At 37.5% G+C, this 19,989-nt stretch overlaps 1 protein-coding gene across 2 annotated transcripts in view; it reads right to left on the bottom strand.

Annotated features, from left to right (window-relative positions):
- Positions 1–19,989, bottom strand: part of ubr3 (ubiquitin protein ligase E3 component n-recognin 3) — a 57,962-nt gene that overhangs the window by 11,010 nt on the left and 26,963 nt on the right. For both annotated transcript variants that reach the window (XM_042494429.2, XM_042494430.2), the window contains 7 exons: positions 18,379–18,512; positions 17,549–17,659; positions 16,025–16,225; positions 13,644–13,780; positions 8,047–8,132; positions 3,751–3,856; positions 514–614 (listed from right to left, as the gene is read on the bottom strand). In XM_042494429.2, the coding sequence (XP_042350363.2) occupies positions 514–614; positions 3,751–3,856; positions 8,047–8,132; positions 13,644–13,780; positions 16,025–16,225; positions 17,549–17,659; positions 18,379–18,512 (876 nt within the window). The remainder of the gene's footprint in view (positions 1–513; positions 615–3,750; positions 3,857–8,046; positions 8,133–13,643; positions 13,781–16,024; positions 16,226–17,548; positions 17,660–18,378; positions 18,513–19,989) is intronic.

Here is a 19,989-nt window from a genome sequence, read left to right as displayed (position 1 = left end):
GTGCATCAAAGAATCAATTTTTTCCCCGCCCCTAGAACTAAGAAAATCTAACGATAATGTTGACTATTCAGAAGTTACATTTAACAATAAATCCACATTGGCCATGTTCCCAAAATCCTAATTGTCCCTACCAGCGGTCAACCTAATTCAGTCATCAATGAAATGATCTGCCTGCTGTGACACTTCTCCCATTAAACATGACTGCAGTGTGTTGGGCCAGGTCTTTAGGTGGCCCTCCGCCCTCTCTACTGAAGGGCTGAGATAGAGGAGAAGCAGCAACAAGCCATAGATGAAGGGCACACGAAGGAGGTGCAGCCCTCCCATCACTGGGGTCGCGTCTCTCTGATCCTCACGGCCAAATAACGGCAAAAGGAGTGTAGATAAGAGATGTGAAATGCTTCTTTCCAGCACTCAGCTCTGATTACTGCTGATAATGGAGCTGTCCTTGTGGAGCAGCCACTGAGACACTCTCTGCTCTCTTGTAGTGTCGTGATGCAGAGGTAAAAACTGTACCTTTTCGCAGAGGCTGTGGCATTGTTAGCACAAAGATAATCAGGAGGGATGGGACATCTCGAAACAGCATGGGGACCTCAGGTCTCTCTTCATCAAAGCCACTGCAAGACAGGAAAGAGAATTTTTCATTAATCAGAAGGTAATGTACATACAGGGTCCCATATCAAATAGTAACTGTTATGGAAAGAAGCAAGAAACCAGCTTTGGGAGTAACACATACAGAAATTCCACTAATTTTTAAAATAGAATAATGACACAATGCAGCCTACTCCAAAGATTTTTCCCAGGTTATGATGCAACCAGGGTGTCTACAGGTATAAACAAATTAAATTTAAGACTTTTTAATATGTTTTTAATACCACTTTAAATGAAATCTAAGCCCAAACATTTGACAGAAATACACACCAAAACAGGGTCCCTACAGATTTAGGCAAGTGAGATTTAAGACTTTTTAAGAGAAATATTTATTGGAACATGAAGCATGAATTTTTGGAGATGTAATTGCAAGAGGCATTCTGTAACTTGCTCTTTCTATCTAAAAGTTACCAATTTTTTTTTAAATTGTACAATGCTCATCAGAAAAAAAAGATTAATTTAGTCCTACTTTGAACGTCTTAGCATTTTTACGACTTTTGTAAGAATGATATTTAAGCAATATCACAGGGGAGTTGTTGTGCTCGTATATTATCACGGCTGTGATCCGGTCTCGTATAAAAGACATTTTTATACTATTTAAGAACTTAAGACTTATTTTGAGACTAATGAATTCAATGCCTTTTAAGACTTTTTAGGGATCTGCAGGAACCTTGGATTCAACATCAATCATTGCAGTAGGGCGATGAACGTGAATCAATCAGTGTCATGTTGCATTTAACGTTAGTGTAACATCTAACATTAGCCTCAGGGGCTAGAATGTTCACTGTTGCTTGGCAACATCATCTGCTGATCCGTACTGACGTATTCTTAAAGCTTATCATCCAGATTTTAAATCCTAAATATCAAATCTTTTTTTTTTTTTTATTATTATTGTGGCAGCGCAGATGAGCCTGCGAGCAGTTTGAGTGGCTTATGTCGGGATCTGTATAACCAGCGGATTAACAGATCATCTGGGCCGAACACGGGTACCAAACAAGGTCCCCCATCAGATTTTTCCTCTGTTTGTAAGGAGCGGTGAATCTGGGATAAACTGGCCCAAAACTCCTGTAGCCTGACTGGAGATATGCAGCAGATATTTAAAATGAACTAATGACTTTTATATGCAGTTCTAATTTGATTAATTTAGAGAGAAGTAACTAGTAGCTATAACTAAAAAACTAGTTTTCTGTAACTTGCATAGCACAGCAAGAAACAAATTCATTCATCAACTAAAATTAATACGGTCATACAAACTGTAAAATACAGGTACGCTACTTAATAGAAATGACATGAAATTATAAATATGCTAAGGTTTGGCTGTGCTACTTTTAGCATAAGCACCTTTCAGATATGTGCCTAATTACATTAATGTGATGGTAATTTACAGGATGCCAACACATCTTCAAGGACAAAATTTCAAAACTTTTCAAGGACCCATAATAAAAATAAATAAAAAATGAACAAACAACGTGATGATGAACAAAATTTCCCACAAAGAAGCATATTAGAGCATTACGTCAGCAGTTACAGAAAATACTGCTTATAGCGTATGTTATGTTTGCTGTTGCGTTGAATTATGTGGATGGTTATCCCTATTAGATTACTGTAACAAGGTTATTATACACAAAAAGATTTCATGACTTTTCCAAAACTTTCAATGATTTTTGCAAATTCCATGACTTTTTCAGGCCTGGAAAATATGACTGTGAATACCATGACTTCATGTAAGCATAGGCTCTTTCCATCAATGTCCTATCGTGTGACTAAGCCCTACGGATAATTTATGTCAGAATGCTAAAAAGCTTTACAGCATCCCAATAAATGCTTCCTGAAGGCAGAAGTGTTTTGCACTTCATGTCTAAAAAAGGACTTTAAAAGGTATGAGGTCTTGCTGTGTATATCATTTCAAATTTGCTTAAAGAACCTGGCATGAAAAGGCCCATTCCTTATGTTCCCCAACCTACTTTCTTAATGTTACATATTCGTAATATGTGCCATCTCCATTTAAATGTCTTCTTACTCTGTTGACAATTCAGCGAGGTTCCAATCTCCGCTCTACTCTTGAAAAGCCTCGGGGGCTGTTGAATGAGAGGAACTGCACTAAAAGAATAATACCTTCCATTACCAAAGCACTCACCAGTTAATTCCACTGTGCATTGGAATAAAGCCTCCGAGGACGCAGCTTTTAACCATGCTAAGACCACTGCATACAAACTATATTTGCATTCTATAAAATCCTCATACATTCTCTTTCATGGTTCGTCCAACAGAAATAATGCAAGAACTAATTTTTGCATCGACTTAAAAGCATCTCTCTTTGTCCTGTTTAACTAGGCTAGATCAGGTTGACTGCCTAAGGGTGTCAATGACAGTGCTCCCTCCCCAAACCCCAGCAAGGTATTTTTAAACACCAAATGGCTCCTCTGAGAATACAGTATGGCTATGAGCACGTTAACAGTAACAGGTGTAAAAGCTGTCTGACAATGCTAACAGGGAGGAAAGGTTGTTCAAGCTCATCTTGTATTGTTAAGTGCTGCCAGTTTTTCTTTTTTCTTTTACTCCTTTAAAAAAACAAAACAAAAAAAAAAAACCTGAATTCTGACAGCCAAATACAAATGTGCATAAAATAACATGTTCTGAGGTACAGTGGTTATTCAAGACAGAAAAACAGTGTGTGGTAGATGTCCTTTGTATTTAAATAAATACAGGTTTCTGTTGAAGCTAGGTGGACAGCTGGGGAGCTGAGACGCCGTGCCGTTATGGTGTTGTGCAGTTGTTCTCAGTACAGTGAATTTGACAGGGTCGTTTTGCTCTCTGCGGAGTGCCCGGTAATTTGCCAGATGCAGCAATTATTGGTATCTATGGAAACCACGCATGGTCCCTTTTCTGTTTTTAGCTCCTCTTTGTGTGGAGGGAAGGCTGTTGGGGGGCAGGAGGAAATGGTGGCGTTTAGAGAGAGAGGACAAAGTGGCCCTTTGATTGCATGTTAATGTAAGGGAGGAAAAGTGCGAGGGAGAGTAGAGACTTGGGGGTATGACGAACGTGTGAACAGATTTATAGATTTGCTGTTAGCATAGGTACTTTAGAAAGAAAGTCACTCACTCTGCCTCTCGGCTTTGTGTAACCTGAGTCAGCTTAGTCCAGGGGTTGTAGGCTGAATCAATGCTGTACAGACGCATGTGCATGGCCAGCACATGGAACAGCTGATCTGATAGGGGAAAAAAAAAAAAAATCATTGTTATGTTCCAATAATGACTGACAAGAACAAAAGCAGCAAGTGTCTGTTTATCTCAGTGTCCACTGTCACGCCCCACCAGTGTAGATCACATGATGAGAGCAGTTGACTTGAAGTGACTGCAGGCGAATGGTTTGGCTCAGATAAAACCAGGCCAGGCCAGATGGATGCATGGTAGCGCTTGATAGCCTCGAGCAGCTCTTTGGTCAGGTCACACCTGTTCGTTGTGAAACTAATGGAACATGAGGAGAGACCCCCTGCGTACACAATCTCTCGTGTACACACTCGCTTTTAATAGCAGGACAATTCACAGCCTTGATTGTCTTTGTTCAGAATAAACCTGTAACATGTGGGGCTGCAAGGAACGATTATTTTAAAAGTGAAAAATGTACATCAGTGTTTCCCAAAGCCAAGATGATGTCCTCAAATGTCTTGGCCACAAGCCAAATATATTCAGTTTACTAAGATAAGATAAGACACAACTTTATTATCACGTGAGAAATTTCTGTACATAGGTTGGAATACAAAGTTGGAGGAGTGCAGATACAAAGCCTGAAAGGACTAAAATAACAGCAGGAAAAGCAAATATGTAACAAATATAAAATACAATATACAGAAAACATAAAGTAAATATAAAACTAGTCAATTGTAAGGTGTTAAAGTAGTATTTAAGAAACTGAAATCTGAGATTTTGGATTTCTTTTTTTCCCTTAAAAAAACCACCCAAACTGATGTATCAAATATCAGATTAGCTGCCAACTAATTTAGTAGTTGACAACTAATAATTATTCATTGTAGCTCTTGTTGCAAGGACCAAAATGTATGACGTTAAAGCAAGCCTTAACATGGGCAAAAGGAAGTAAGTTATTTTTGATGTGAAGTGATAGATTTCAAAGTGGAGAAATGTCCTTTTATTTCTTTTTTTTCCCTTTCTCGTAATAAATTAACCGACATATTCCAATTATAAACTCAATCCAGGTTTCTAAAAGCCAAAAATTAAACAAGCATTAGAGCAAAAGATTTGAATGACAATATAAACCAGCGCCAATAAACCAATCAGCTCAATTAAATTTAATCTTCAGGTGAACTCAACAACCTTCTGTGTAAACTAAACCTTTTTTCAATAAGCAACACTAATCCTATTTGATTTTGTTTTACAGGGAATTGTGATGCTGTAATGCAGCAAAGTGCTTCAAATAATCAGCTCTGCAATTTGACTTGTGTGTGAACTGTTAATAGTTAGAGCAACACTGCCCTCCAAAGGCAACCAAAGACACAGCACAAAGAAAGCAAAGTGTCAGCGCTTGGTTGAATCCCATTTGTCCTCACTACAGCTTGTTTCCTCTCTTCCCGCTCTACCACTCACCTCTTACCAGGAATTAACCTGGAAGAGGGGAGGAAGAAATGTTGAGAAGTAGAGCAGAGGTGACCAAATTCAGGGCTGGCAAATTTAATGTGATATCGTCTGTTTTCACTTAGAGGAGCTTCCTCAAAGAGACTGGTGTCAGGGCATGTGTTGTTTGTTTTTTTACATTTGAAGCTTCTGTTAAGGTTTCTGAATAAAGTTTTGAATGTCTGTCAAAATCCTTGAACAAAATCCTTAATTTAAATAGAGTGATTCATTGGATTACATAAAGTCTTTTGTTTATTTAATGAATATATGTAATTTATGATGCTGTTAAAATTGCTGCTAGGTCGTCCCTTTTTTTTACAGGTGCATGCCTGTCTTTGTGTACTACAAGCTAAAGAGCAAACTGTTAATTGACTGCAGTACAAATATTGTTAATGAATGGCTAAATTCCACCAATTAATTTTTTCAATAAATGATGACTTCAGGATTTTTCAGCACTTGCAAGATATTTGAGATACTTGTTTCACACTGGAAACAATCATATGCAGCCACCACTGGAATCTAATTCTACAAATAGTTTAGACTAATAATTTCATTGTAGCCTCATCTTTATCTGCAACTATGCAAAAATATTGGGCTTAAACAGAAAGGATTAACATCAGAGACGTTACGATGCTATTTTTCTCTTCCCAATACCAATTATGACACCTGAACTTGAGTATCTGCCAATACCAAGTACTGATCTGATACCTTTGCGTTAAAACAAACAAACAAAACCCAGATGTTTACTACTAGCCTTGTAAAGATGTGATTGCTATTGTAATATGGCATGGCTCAGGTTAAAGCCTTTGTAAAACATGAATACCTACAGAGGATGAATGTCATATAAATAGCCAAATTGTTGACATTTTTCTAACAGCTGACATTATACTATTTACAGTAAATTAATTATTTGTGGATCTCAAAGAGTATTCCTAGTTGCTAGTTGCTAGCGGCTATACAGCACAACTTGCTGTGTAAGCTACCGTTTTAGAGCAGAAAAGAACTGATTGCTGGGAAAACTGCAATTTTAAAAGGGTGTGGCACTACTTTAAAGTTTGTTGTTAAATTGTGTGCTATCAGACCCATGCATATACTGACTACTCGTTGATACCCGACTAAGAATTTTAGACAGTATAAGAGGCATTTTCAATATTAGTATCAGAATTAAAACAACTCTAACAGATATGCAAAAAAATGCTTTTCAACATTTAAGTGTTAATCAATAATGATTGAAGCTGATGAGCTTCAAACTATTTGAAATACCCATATTCAGCAGCTTTGACAAAATTGCTACAAATCAAACAATAGAGTGAGTTATTCTTCTACTTAAACTGATAACACAACTTTAAGACACTGGGGTCCAAAGGAAAATAGGAGAGGTTCAGAAGTCCTCAACTATGAGTATAAATTCAACAGTCATTTATTTATTTATTTATTATTTATTAACATTTTTAACTGTCACATATGAAAATGTCTTCCATGAAAAAAAGCCTACCCTCTTGATAATGTTTTAAGAACGTTCGCACAATTTCACTGAAAAGAATGACAAAAGTGCATTTTCATTTTCTGCTGTCAACACTCACCAAGTTCTGCAAGTCTGCACAACTGAGGTCAACATGATTAACATGCCTTTTAACTTCCTGCACAGTAGCAGCCACATAGTCCCAAGATTAATTCATATATTTGCAGTTAAATAAACCAAGGACATGCTATTTGGAGGCTGACTCTCTAGAGTTGATTTAGCCCATTTCAGGGGAATTGCAGGCAGCTTGCCTCTGTGGTCCATCCTGGCCTCATCAGTTTAACAGAAGAAATGCCTACTGGGAAACAGGCTTAGGAACCCCGTGAGCACACAGTTAGCACACGTCTGCCGTTTTCCCTCAAATCCATTTCCCTAAGAAGAACGAACACTAATGTACTGCAACTGAGTAAATTTGGCCGTCAGCATGGCTACGTGGTTAATGTAGCTCAAAAATGGCAAACCTCCAGCGTGAAATCTCTTTTCAGCCACTCAAGGATGACAGGCCATTTCACTGCAGCAGCCCCAACTTTGACAGAATAATTAAACAAACAGAAAATAGGGCGTAGTCTGTACAAAAAAAATAACTCTGACACCTTCATATATACCTCCTACTGCAATACCTTCATCCATAAATATTTAATACCATTTTGATCAGTCATCAATACAAAAAATGCTGGTTGTGGTTGATGTTCATCTTCGTCTTTGAGGATATAAGATCACAGTTTTCATCGTCCCCTCGACGCATGCCCTTGTCAGCTGTGACACAATCAACTATAACAGTACTTGACCCATTTGTCTGCTTCATTTACCCTGACTGCTCCAAACAGCCCACCTGGGACAGCATCTATCCTTGCCTGCCATTGCTAATCGACCTTTTGTATTTTTTTCTCTTTTAATGGTTCAGCTGTAACATGGAGGAAAGGGGTTTGATCTCAAACCAGACACTTTATTACTCAGAGGCTCATGGGAAATGATATATAGCCACCTGCAATAACACAAGTCACTATAATTGTCAAACTAAACAGCAAAACATCTGAAATAGCACATCAAACTACCAACACTAAAAGTCACTGAAAACAGACAAAACACAAATGTCTAAAAGCTGCATTAATTAAAAGGACAAAAAAGGTATTCTTCTTAAAATCATAAACCAGACTTAGCACATTGCATATTAGCAAACTTAACGAGAGAAGAAATTGAATTGTGAGACATAAAAGAAGAAAAAGAAGAAGAAGAGTAACTACTCACTGAGACATGAGCGTTTGGCAGCTGCACTGGCCCCTCCAGAACACAAGTTTCCTCCCCGGTGCACAAGCTCCAACTCCAGGTTGGTCCTGAGGAGGAAGAGCCATGACTGTTATTAGGTAGCAGGTACACATAAGAAAACAGTTCAACAAATGCATAAGTAAAACAAAACCACTGATACATTAACCCTACCATACATTTTCAAGCAAAACCCTTTAAAAGTATACTTTAGCTAAAAGTGATCCTTTGCCTATCAATCACTAACCCCGTCACACACGCTGTCGGAAAAAAATTCAACCATGCTTGCAAGGAAATTTTGTTTATATTGTACATTTCATAATCAGTAAAGGGGAGCTCCAAACACTACACCACCCAACGACAGTTAAGAACCCACAACTACTCTCGACATACACTACAGACATGAATAAGAACCGAGATTTACATGTGTTTGCCATTTCTGACAGAACAAAGTTAACTGTAAATTATCATGGTTATACTCTTTGGTTTGTTTAATAGAGTTGAATATTCAAACTTGCCATCATCTATTAACTTCAAAAATGTAGTATGACAAACTTCACTTCCAGTTAGTCACACTAAATTTCCTGCTTTGCCTACAGATAGTCGGCCAATGAAAGCATCATACTGTAGTATTTGGTTGTTCTACTCTATGTTCTCAGTATTTTGTTGATAAACAAACAGTATACCTGGGTATCGCTGCTCAGTACCTTTAAGGTAGGGGACGAAATAACCCAGTGTCAAGTAAAACTGAAACTTTTCAAGTCAAGCAATACCTGCATTTTGTCTTTTTTGGACACGTAGAAAAAAATATAATTTATATATTATTTAAATTATTATTTGTATGTTTTTTCTCGCAGCCAACTACAAGTGTTCTTCCATTTAATGCCACATATGATCGGCCCAATACTGCAGCTACCACCTATACAGTCTATGGTGTGGTGAGTCAAGCATGGTGTATTTGAGGGAGTTGTCTGTACAGTTATTTAATAAATATTTTAATAATTTGAATACTTTCAAAAAGTATCAATGTAAAAATCATTTGGAGGGGGAGGAGTGGTGTTGGCATATGGATGCTTTCATTCATATGTTTGGTAGGGAGGGAATAAAAAGAATTTAATGAAGTAATCTATTGGAATCTATTTCACTTTAGGGTACTTGTAGCATTATTTTGTAAACAATACCCTGCCCAGACCAACACTTTTTTTGGGATTTTTTGCTACAATGTTGTTCACCAAACCATAAAAAGTAAACCCTTTTATGTATCCAAATGCTGCAGGCCTGGTCTTATTTGATCACTGAAGATGCGCCTCTAACCTATTTACCAGTGAGGAGTTCTGCTCAGTCATACCTCCACTCACTTATCTCGGGCTTTACTATGACAAGCAGCACTGGCTTTTCACTGGCTATGAGCATGCTGTATACGTCATCATATACTTGCACATCAATATACAATAAAAGTGAATCATCCATTAATGTGTTGAACTTGCTCCCCAAAGAGCAAGTTGGAAGAGGTTATTCCATTAAATGAACAAGTCTGCAACACAACTGTGCATGGGGGGGTATACAGCAATATTTCAGCCAAATTATGTATGTCTGTGTATGAGAGTAATGACCTTGATATGCATTACAAATTACAGTTAGTTTAGTTAATATTTTTAATAGATGTTAATTTATTTATCTAAAATTAAACTTATTTTAAAGCATCTTCATAATTGAGCAAGCAAGAAAAAATTTCTATGCCATGTGTTACAGGTCACATGGGGTGAGTCACTGACACAAAAATAATCAATCTTGGATACAGTGTTTCTTTAAAGGGCAGTCATTAAAGCACAGTGTGTGCATGGAGGTACTGGTATTAATGGCTGAGTATCATCATATTCAGCTTCTGGTAACGTAGCCTGCCTCTTTAACCAGTTTGATTAGGAAGATGAAAGATGCTGCCTAGTCAAGCCATTTGCCGTTTAATGCGGCTGTTTTGCAGCAGCAATTCCGTATCAAGTAAATGACAGCTTTCCAAGACTGATTTTACACAAGCTGGACCATTAGCATAAAAGCTGTTCCAACCACAGTTCATGCATAATCCCCAATGTGCATTCCCCATGCATATCCAAACACATTTCACTCCTGAATTTTAATTCCCCAACACCAAAACAGTGAAAAATAAACTAAAAGCTCTAACAAAGTATATAGATGGTGAAAACAGATAGGTATTACTAAAATAAGACTGATCTGGGCCTGTTTTCATCTCGCCACTGGCCATTTCTTTCTATGGGCCAGGGAGGTGGGGGCAAATCCTTGGGTTTCCTGGGAGAAAAAGCAATTTCACATAGATAATGCAGCCACGGTGAAGCTCCATCTGGCTTTTGCTGATAAGAGTGCCCCTGTGACAAAGGAATTTTCCACTCCTCAGGCAATTTGCGCTGTTCATTGAACTTCAGAGAGCCAACAGGCACCCAGACACACTCAGGGGATCTTTCTGTTCAGGGTGGAGGGCTGAGGGAACTACAGCGTTGGGTGGGCAAAAGGTCTAGATGGTTATGCTCCAGGAAGGACAGAGCTCTTGGAATGGGAGTGGTGAGAAGTTAGAGACCCCAAGGTGAACTGAAAGCCAGTCATTTCTCTGACCTGTGACCGGCTTGTTGAGATGATACAAATACCTGAGAAAGGGCTGTAATTGTTTTATGTCCTGAGGTTGGGGGAGGGTGATTGGCCAAAATTGAACTGAGACACCGGTTCATTCGGTACATTCACACATTTCAATTTAAGGCAGGGTTTTAAAGTTGACAATAAGCAACTCTCCAGATGGTTGCTTGGTTACCATGAATATGTCACACTACAAAGGAAGAATAGCAAGAGCAAAAATCAAGACCAGATATTTCTTTGCTAGGACTGATCAAGAGGTGGAATCGGTACTAAAAGTAACACATGACTACAAGGTGGTCAAGCTGGCAGAAAGTATAGTTTGGGAGTTGTCGTAATAGGGATGTACCAATTTATGGCTGAATATCAGTATCACCCGATATTAGCCTTGTTGAGTGCCAATTGCCTATTGGAAAATGAGATGACATTCACTGATGACAGTGGCTGATGTTTTTCTATTGCGTTCTGTGTAATTTTGTGAAATTCAGCTTCGCTGGAAACAAATAAAAACAAGTTGTTTTAGGGAGAACTTCGTTGGTTTTCACAGCAACATAATATTGATACTGGTGAGGGAATTATGGTCTATTACATAAAATATCTTTTTTAAAAAAAGGTGTTTTTCATGTAAGATTATATTAAATGTTGTGTCATATATTTGTATGACTGAATTTGTGCTAATTTAAAGGCAGTGTAATGAACAGCTGAATTACATGGAAACAATTTATTCTTTTATAGTATAGATTTCACTGTTTCCCTGGCACAAATGGGGAAATAAATGACAACAAAAACAACACCCAATCAGGAAACAAACATGTGCAACTGCATCATCATTTTCCAAAGTCTTCTTATCAGGCGTCCAGACTGACACATCAGAATGAGACAGATCATGTGTCTCATACTGCACTTTCTCTGCAGCACATCTGTCTAAAACTGTCTGGCTGTGTCCAAAACCGCCTACTAAACTAGCAGCATGTACTGATTTGGTCAAAATGCAGTATGTAGTATGCGAACAAAAGCGAAAGCCAGAGTATACCAGAAATACCCGGATGTCAAACTGATTCAGAAAAAATCCTCAGTATGCATCGGACCAGTCTGCCTCGCCTACTGCTTCCCCGAAATGGATTGCGCAGACAGCACAACTGTTGATGTTGTGTCACCAGTGGCTCGTGCCCAGCCATTACACAGCTGATCAGACCTAACCCACCAGATGGGGTCCTTAGCTTGTCCTAGTGTTACACTTTATTAATTAGGCCTTGTCAAAAACATATTTTTATCTTTTAAGGTCATTTACATGACTTTAATCAGGTAAACCACATATATGTTTCAGACAGCTTAGGAGCAGTGCCTTCTGAGGGACACAGAACTCCTTTTGAGTTGGACTTTGGGCTTTATTACTTAGGAGACCTTTTATAAGCACAAAAATACTATACAAAACAATAAAGAAAAGGGAAAAACCCAACAAGCATAATAGGTCCCCTTTAAAACAAAAACGTAATGTTGTGGATGTAGCCGTAGAACATAAGCTTACTCTCAGATGCTCCACAGTAGTAATGTAAAGGGACTGTGTGAAGAACCACTTAAAAGACTAGAGGTCCCAAAGTTCAGTCAGGAGGTGAAATAAATCCATACTCCGTAAGTGGAGAATGAGCAAGAGTCGATACCATTTTAGTGTGGCGTAAAGTGACAACCGGTTTTTGCAACACTCCCAGCTGTATAATGACAGGTCTGAAGAAAACAACTATACAATCACAGCTCCCTAAACAAGGCTGAAAAAATGCAAAGCAATCCATTTATTTGGTGCAAGTGCTATGCAACTGTTATTGGCTGCAGTATTGAATTTCAGTTCGACTTTCTGCAGTAAAATTCTAACAAAGTAAGACTCCAACACTGAGGGAGGACAGTACTGTCCTTCTGCATGGAGAATCATTGTTATTCAGGCTGAGGAGATGGCATTAAGAGACAAGAGAAAGAGCAAGCAGACATTTATCCCACTGGTCTCAACAGTCAGCAGTGTGTGCATGTGAGTAAAAATGTGTGAGGTGGTGCAGAAAGAGGACCTCCAAGTTTGAGGACTGTAGACACAAAGACTACCTAAGCAATAACCCAATATGACCGACTCATTGCTCATGAGTCTGACAACCGATGCACACACGTATACATGCACAAAAACTTCTGATGTACAGTTTTGTCCAGGATAAAGCAAGAGAGTCTATCAGATTATGAAACTAGGTTTTAATGTAACTTTTTGTTCGAAAGGGCAATATTCAACCCATCCACAGTGCTTTATGGGTCAGGCTAGGAGAAGCCCAAATCACATGTTGTATATCTCTCTCTCTATCTCTATCATTGCTATACTCTTTGTGTCCATGTTGTCAGTAGTAGTAGAAAAAAAGGGAGTGTAATCTGCAGTTCGAGTAAAAGCCCTAGAGCCAGCAGGAATAAACGCCAGGTAAAGCGAAACTAATCATCCTGTATATTTTTGCTGGCAAATTAGCAGGAAGATCCACACACTGACAAGATGGAAGGAAGTTACCACAGTTCATTTACTACCCACACTGTCATAATACAAAGCTGGTTCAAAAATCTGCAAAGTACCTCCGCCCATCCATGTGGTTGAAGGACATTATGTCCTGCCTTAATCTCAAAAAGATCCGCTACTTAATTTGTGACTCAGATACAAAATTCCAAAATGTATGGGGCACTTTTTTGAAATGAAGATTGTGTTTATTCCTTGTCCTTGTTGCCCTCAGTCGGTGTATATAAGTGTAATTACCCTATTATTTTTGTATAGGCATCCCTGCTTCTCTCTTTTAATACTGAACCTGACCTCCAGCTCATATGTCATTTTTGTACTACTCCAGACATGGATGACGGACCTATTGGCCTAAAATTCAATAAAAGTATTCTTAATAAAAAAAATTAGAGTGTGACTTTGTCCTCACCTTGCCACGGAGTACATGAAGAGGAAATCATTGTCAGGGGAGCCGGGGTTCTTGCCGTAATCCATGTATTTCTTCTGGGTGGTATTCTTGATATCTTTAATAACCAGCTCCATCTCTTTACTCAAGTTGGATTCAGTCTAAAAAAAAAAAGAATACAATTAAATCAAAGTTATCTTATGGATTTGGGGAGGCTAACCCAAGCTATTAAAACATCTTTACATTTACACAAAAAATAAACTATTCAAAACCTGACAAAAGAAACAGATTACATAGGAAAACTCGTATCACATTACAAGAGGGTTGGACCTAACTCTAATGTCACACAGTGTGTCATCAAACATATCCAATAGCAGTACTTGCCTTACTGTTATTGGCTATCTGCAGAGTGAGACTAGTCACAATTTACCTCAACTGAAATTTCCTTTTTTTTTTGTTTATTTATCCCCTTCTATAGGCAGTTTATACTGCAATTTGGGATAATTGATACAATGAGCTTATAGCATCAAAAATTTCTGAACAATTTGCCACACAAAGAAACTGGGGACAGTGCAATTCAGCAACATGCAAGCATAAGAAAATGTCCATTTGTAAATTTTACTCAAGTAGTTTCCAGCTCTGCCTTTCAAAAACACTGTAAACACAAAGCTTTAATTATCTTTGTTCAACTGTTTTCTTGAACACATTTGTCAAAAAAACCCACAGGGACTCATCTTCAAATTCAAAAACATCAATTCCACAATGAGAGAGCTTCTCCATATCATTCTGCTCCTGCAGCACAAAGCTGCTCAAAGCCATCTGGATTCAAGCTTCTGACTTTCAACACGGAAGAGGGATTTTTTTTAGAAAACACCTGAAGGGTATGTAAGAATCAATATGTATTGTAATAGCTTATCAAATAAAGGATGGTTCCAATAGATTGCTCACAGTTGTTAACCCTTTTAATTAAAGGTCTCTGCAGTTTTATGACCTGTGATTTTTTTTCCCTACCAAATCTGGTTTTAAGTGTTGTGAGAAAATTGCATGTCAATGTCATGATGAGTAATTCAATATTAGCTCCAATTTCAGGTCTAATAGCCCATTTGGAGTGACCTGTTCCCCTCTGCATGAGGACAAAACTAGAGATGCACTGATTTTCTTGTCTGATTCTGATTTCCGATTTTTTAAAAGTCTGACCTGCCAATTATGATTTTCTTTCTATTAAGAACTATAATTGAATGCATACACAAATTCAGTTGTATGTTCAAAATAAAAGATTTACTATTGAATACATTTTACATTTTCTTTTAGAAATAAAGTTGCCAAGAGGGACTGAGAAGTCGCCAACAAGGGGGAATAACAAAGCCTCAGTAAAAAAGCATAGACCATTATCTATTCCGCTCTGTGCTTGACATGAACCATCATGTAGCGCATGCAAGTAGATTTGATCGCCACAAGACTGTCTATATCTGACCAGACTGACCAGCCAGTCAATCTGAAAATCAGTCGATTGCAGTAACCAATTGATCGCTGCAACTCCAGACCAGGCCAGTACTTTTTGCAAAAGTTTAGATTTTTCAATGTGTTCTTTCTTTTAATAATAATCACAGTTTGAATTTTTAGAGCTCCTTTCAAGGGACCCATGGATGCTTCCATCAGGCAGCAATAGTTTCAATTTATTTCAAAGCTGCATATATCTAACTTAAGAGAACTGAAATTTCTTGGCTGCTTGCACACTTTTAGTTTGCCATAGTTCCTTAATAGTTACATGGTATTCCCATCATAAGATTTCAAATGAGTCGGCATTTACATCTGCATTACTGTGCCAAAATACCTCATCTGAACACAAGAAAAGTATATTTGGAAGGTACTGTGCTCCAAATGCAACACTAAAAAATCCTGTGAAAAATGGTTTGCCTGATCAAAAATATGCAACGTTTTAAATATTTATGGCAAAACACGCAAAATCCACTAACCACTTAACTGTGTTAAATAAGGGCTACACAAGGCGAAAAGCAGCAAATCTGGAAATTTCTGGAATTTAAAAGCAAAAAGGAAAAAGCATGAACCATTCTGTCAACCATTAAATTGGAATTGGAAAAATATATGATACCCATACACATAGATTGCAGGTTCAGTGACAGAATTGCGCTGCTGGTAGTTACTGACTCTTCAAGAATATCAGGTGCTTCATGAAACAGGGATTTGTCTCTGAATTCTCCAATAGAAGAATAGACTCTCTTAAAAAGAACAAGCAATTCCCACCTGCATCAAAGGTGAACACTTCCCATAATTGGGAATTAGCTGTTTGTTACAAGTAATTCCATTCAGCAACCAATGAGCTGACAGTATATTTAAAATGCAGGATGTTTTGAGTAATAAACTTTTGCCCTCGTTAAACTTACTGGGAAGAGGCCAAGTTTCTCCTGAAGATCTTCCACCTCCTTTACAAGCACAAACGTCTTCTTGTTTGTGGGTGTGTGCCAGGCGCCAGCCTCTGTGCCCCGCCCGGGGCGACAGGGAAGGACACTATTAGCAAACTGTCGACACAGTGGGCACGTAAATTCACCCTTGTCAACGGAGAAACCCTGGAGGACCTGGTCGTTCTGAAAAGACACATTAAAGTTAGATTTGACCTTTACAGTCTAAACTAAAAACTTGAAAGAGGCAACTGGCACTGGACTTTTACAGGTATCATAAATTTAAATTTAATGCTTTTTAGGAGTTTTCAAGATGAATTTAAACAAAATTTAAATCCGTTTTTAGGAAAAATCATTTTCTTACTCAAGAATTGCGGCTTAGTGTAGATTTAAGTAGTGTATGTATAATTCCATGCAGAGTTAATGAAGGAATTGGTTATCAGAGAGTGTTAGGTTAATCTACATTTTGCAAAAAGGGAAGTGCAATAAAAATGTAAAAAGACAGTCTCGTGTTCACAGGTAAGTTTTAATATTTGTAACATTAGAAATGTGGTCGTTCACCCACAGGAGCTGGACTCATTTTGAATTAAAAAAAATAACAACAAAAAAACAGATGAATTAAATTAGATCATATATTTGTGACAATTTAGACCTCACATATTCAAATTCAACTACTAATGATACTAATATGATGCACTGTTTTGTAAAAATTGTGTCTACTCAAAGAAAAAAGAAAATGCAAATGTATTCAATTTCTTAGAACAATAAACATATGGGTGAGAAACTTCTTACATTTCAGTAGCTCTATTTAGAAAATGTTTGGTATATTCACTTGATTAATGACTTAATTAATGAATGAATTATCAAAATTGTTACTGAAAAATGTTTTATCAAATCATGAATGAAATTAAAAGGGCTGGGTATTGGTATTCAATACATTTAAGGTATTGACTGTCATAACACAGTAGCAAGTAGTATCGAAACTTCTGCAATCAAACAATACTTGCACTGGATCCCTTTTTGTACCTTGCTCTAGAAAAAATGATTAATTGTATGGTTTTGATCGCAATCATTCTTTGATTTAATGAGACGTGTTTTGTCCACTATGGCAGCAACTACAACCCATACTGCCAGTGGTATGATTAAGTCGAGCACAGTATTTGCCAAAATGTTGGCTATACTACAGTCCCTATTCTTTTTGGGGAATGTTAATTATTTAATATTGTTTATGAGAATTTTTACACTGACTGTTTCCTTCATGGATATTGTCCATTTTTTTCATTCAAAGTAAACCATTCAAATCAAATTAAATAGTACATATCTGTTGCATTAGGTGGCATTTTTCACAACTTAATGCTTCAATTCTCATAAGAGTATTGAATGAAGTTTAAAAAAAAAATCAAATCAAATACTCCATAGGTATCGGTATCACTTAAAGGGTACTGGTACCGAAACCTAGCCCTAGTAATTAGATGATTAATCATTTCATGAGGTCAAGCTTTCTCTTACCCTCAGGGACTCCATGTATGACTTGTGGCAATCTATATGCAAAGTGTGTCCACAGGTCTGAACGTAGACGCCCCCGTCCCAACCTATTGACACAGACTGCAGACACGAGCTCTGCAGAATTCCCAAGAGAAAAATCACATCAGTTAGAGTATGCAAATACGTCTAAAGACATTCAACCTCTTGGACCTTTTGTTTATGTAGTGGTGCTAATAGATAAATAGATTTTTTTAAAGTTTGAATTAACAAACTACAATAAACACCCTTTTGATAAGGTACTTTCAAGCCAGCATTTTTAAATGGACAATTAGACTGCATGAGTGAATCAATTTTTTTTTTATTATCATTAGATTATATCTAATTTAACTCGTGCAATCCTTTTTTCGTTTGGAGTTGTGTTGCAAGCTAATCAATACACAATGTGGGAATGAGAAGCAAATGAAAGAAGCCAAAGCAATTTTCAATAAGGCTTTTTTAGTTTCAATTTTTAATGATGACTTTGATTTTTTTTTTTGAAACACTGCCTACTGGTATATGAATTTTCAGTCTGCTGTTTTTCACACAATGATGTCTTTAAAGTGATGCTATGTGACAGCCATTAAGTGGCAAGTATTGAAGAAATGCATTTGGTTACAAGGGCCACCTCATATCCTACAGTCTCTTAAAGGGACTTCAGCAGATACTGACAGTGCTGACTTGTCTACAGTATAAACTAAATGACAAGAAATCTGAGCAGACAGGATGAAAACCTGTTACTAGAGCTACTAGAGCTGTTATTTAACACACAAAACTCCAATAACAGTGCTCTGTGTGCTATTTTCTGAGGCACTTACATCTTTGAAGAACCGCTGCATGAGTGTGAGCCTGACATCATGAGCAACTCCACACGTGTCCGCAGCATAGATGTGCTCTTCATCAGTTGTCGGTAGATTCTTAGCGTCTTTGCTTTTGCAGCGGTGTCCAAGCACTGAAAGCCAACCACAGATGTCAGTTATGAATTATCATGTGATGATGATAAAATCGCTCTAACGTTTTCAGTATTTAAATAAAGAAGTCAAAGATTGGGATTACATGATTAATTAATCTGTTGATTGTTTTCGTAATTTATCATTTAGATCTCAAAATATCAGAAAATAGTGAGCAACAACCATTACAATTTCCCATATCTCAAGGTGATTGCTTTAATTTTCTGTCCCACTCACAAAGCAAAACCCTAAGAAAATCAGTTCATAATGACTGCCTTTACATTAAGATGAATAGATCAAAATGGATCAGGTTTTTTGGAGAATCCTGTTTATGTGTTTGAGCATGTGATCAGAGTATCCTGTTTTCAGAAACCCAGTTAAGACATCATCTCATTTATGAGAAACCCAAATATGCTAGCTCCATCCATCTATTTCTTTTTCACTCGTCTTTTTTCACTTCATTGAACAGGGTTGCAGGCTGACATTTTTAGAACAAAAAAAAAAGCGTTGTGTGTTTAAGAGTGTTTAAGAGTCTCCGCTCAATGGGATATTAAAAAATAGCAGTTTTGTGCATTGAGTCCTTGTTGAGCAAGAATGCCGATTCTCTCTTAACCAATCGACAGACTGCAGCGTTTCTAGTTCCACATTTAGTCTTAGTCATTTAGTCAAACTTTAGTCCATGGAAACACTAAAATAATCGTTCCAGAGTGTAATGAACTGAACTGATGTAGTCCAGACTGCTTGGTGGAAACAAGGCTTATGAATAACCCAATTTCTCTGTGCATAAGCAAACACCTTATCCCAAATATTATTTTAACCTCATGAACTTCATTGATGTCCATGTAAACACAATCATTCACGTATAACAAAACTCTTTAAAGGGCAGTAGCTGTGAAAACATGAAATGGGTGTCCTTTTTGCTTGATTAATACCTAAAAACATTTAATTGATTAGATAACGATTAATGTTCCTTTCATCAACTAATCATTCCTGCCCTAAACAGTACGCTTAACTGTTGCTCTTCAGTGGCCAAACTCAGACTTTTATGATTTTTACAAGTATAAAATGACATCTAAAAAGACAAATGTAGAGCTTCAAATGATGATGTTGTCTGGTCGCCAAAAAGACAACATAATCATATGCTATTATGGACCCACTGGTGGTATATTTTTACAAGATGTTTTTTGACGATGAGGTCAGGGTACTTCTGAACCGTTTTACAAGGTGACTAATTACTAATCAAAATGCCATTTATTTGGATGACAGCGAGTGATCCTCCGCTGGATAAGCAATGACCTCTTACAGTGATCGGTTTAATGTACGAGTGAGCAGGGATCAACATCAGTGATAAATGAGCCAATTAAAACAACACTAATTTTCTAATACGGTAGATCAAAGACGCTATTTTGGTCTCAAAGGCAAGATTACCAACAGAGACACAGAATAGGCATGTGTGATTTTGTGCTCCAAATCTAAGAC

Source organism: Plectropomus leopardus, chromosome 10 (genome assembly GCF_026936395.1).
Source record: "Plectropomus leopardus strain MGB_pleo_1.0 chromosome 10, ASM2693639v1, whole genome shotgun sequence".
Lineage (NCBI taxonomy): Eukaryota > Metazoa > Chordata > Actinopteri > Perciformes > Serranidae > Plectropomus > Plectropomus leopardus.
This window is presented reverse-complemented; position numbering and strand designations above follow the sequence as displayed.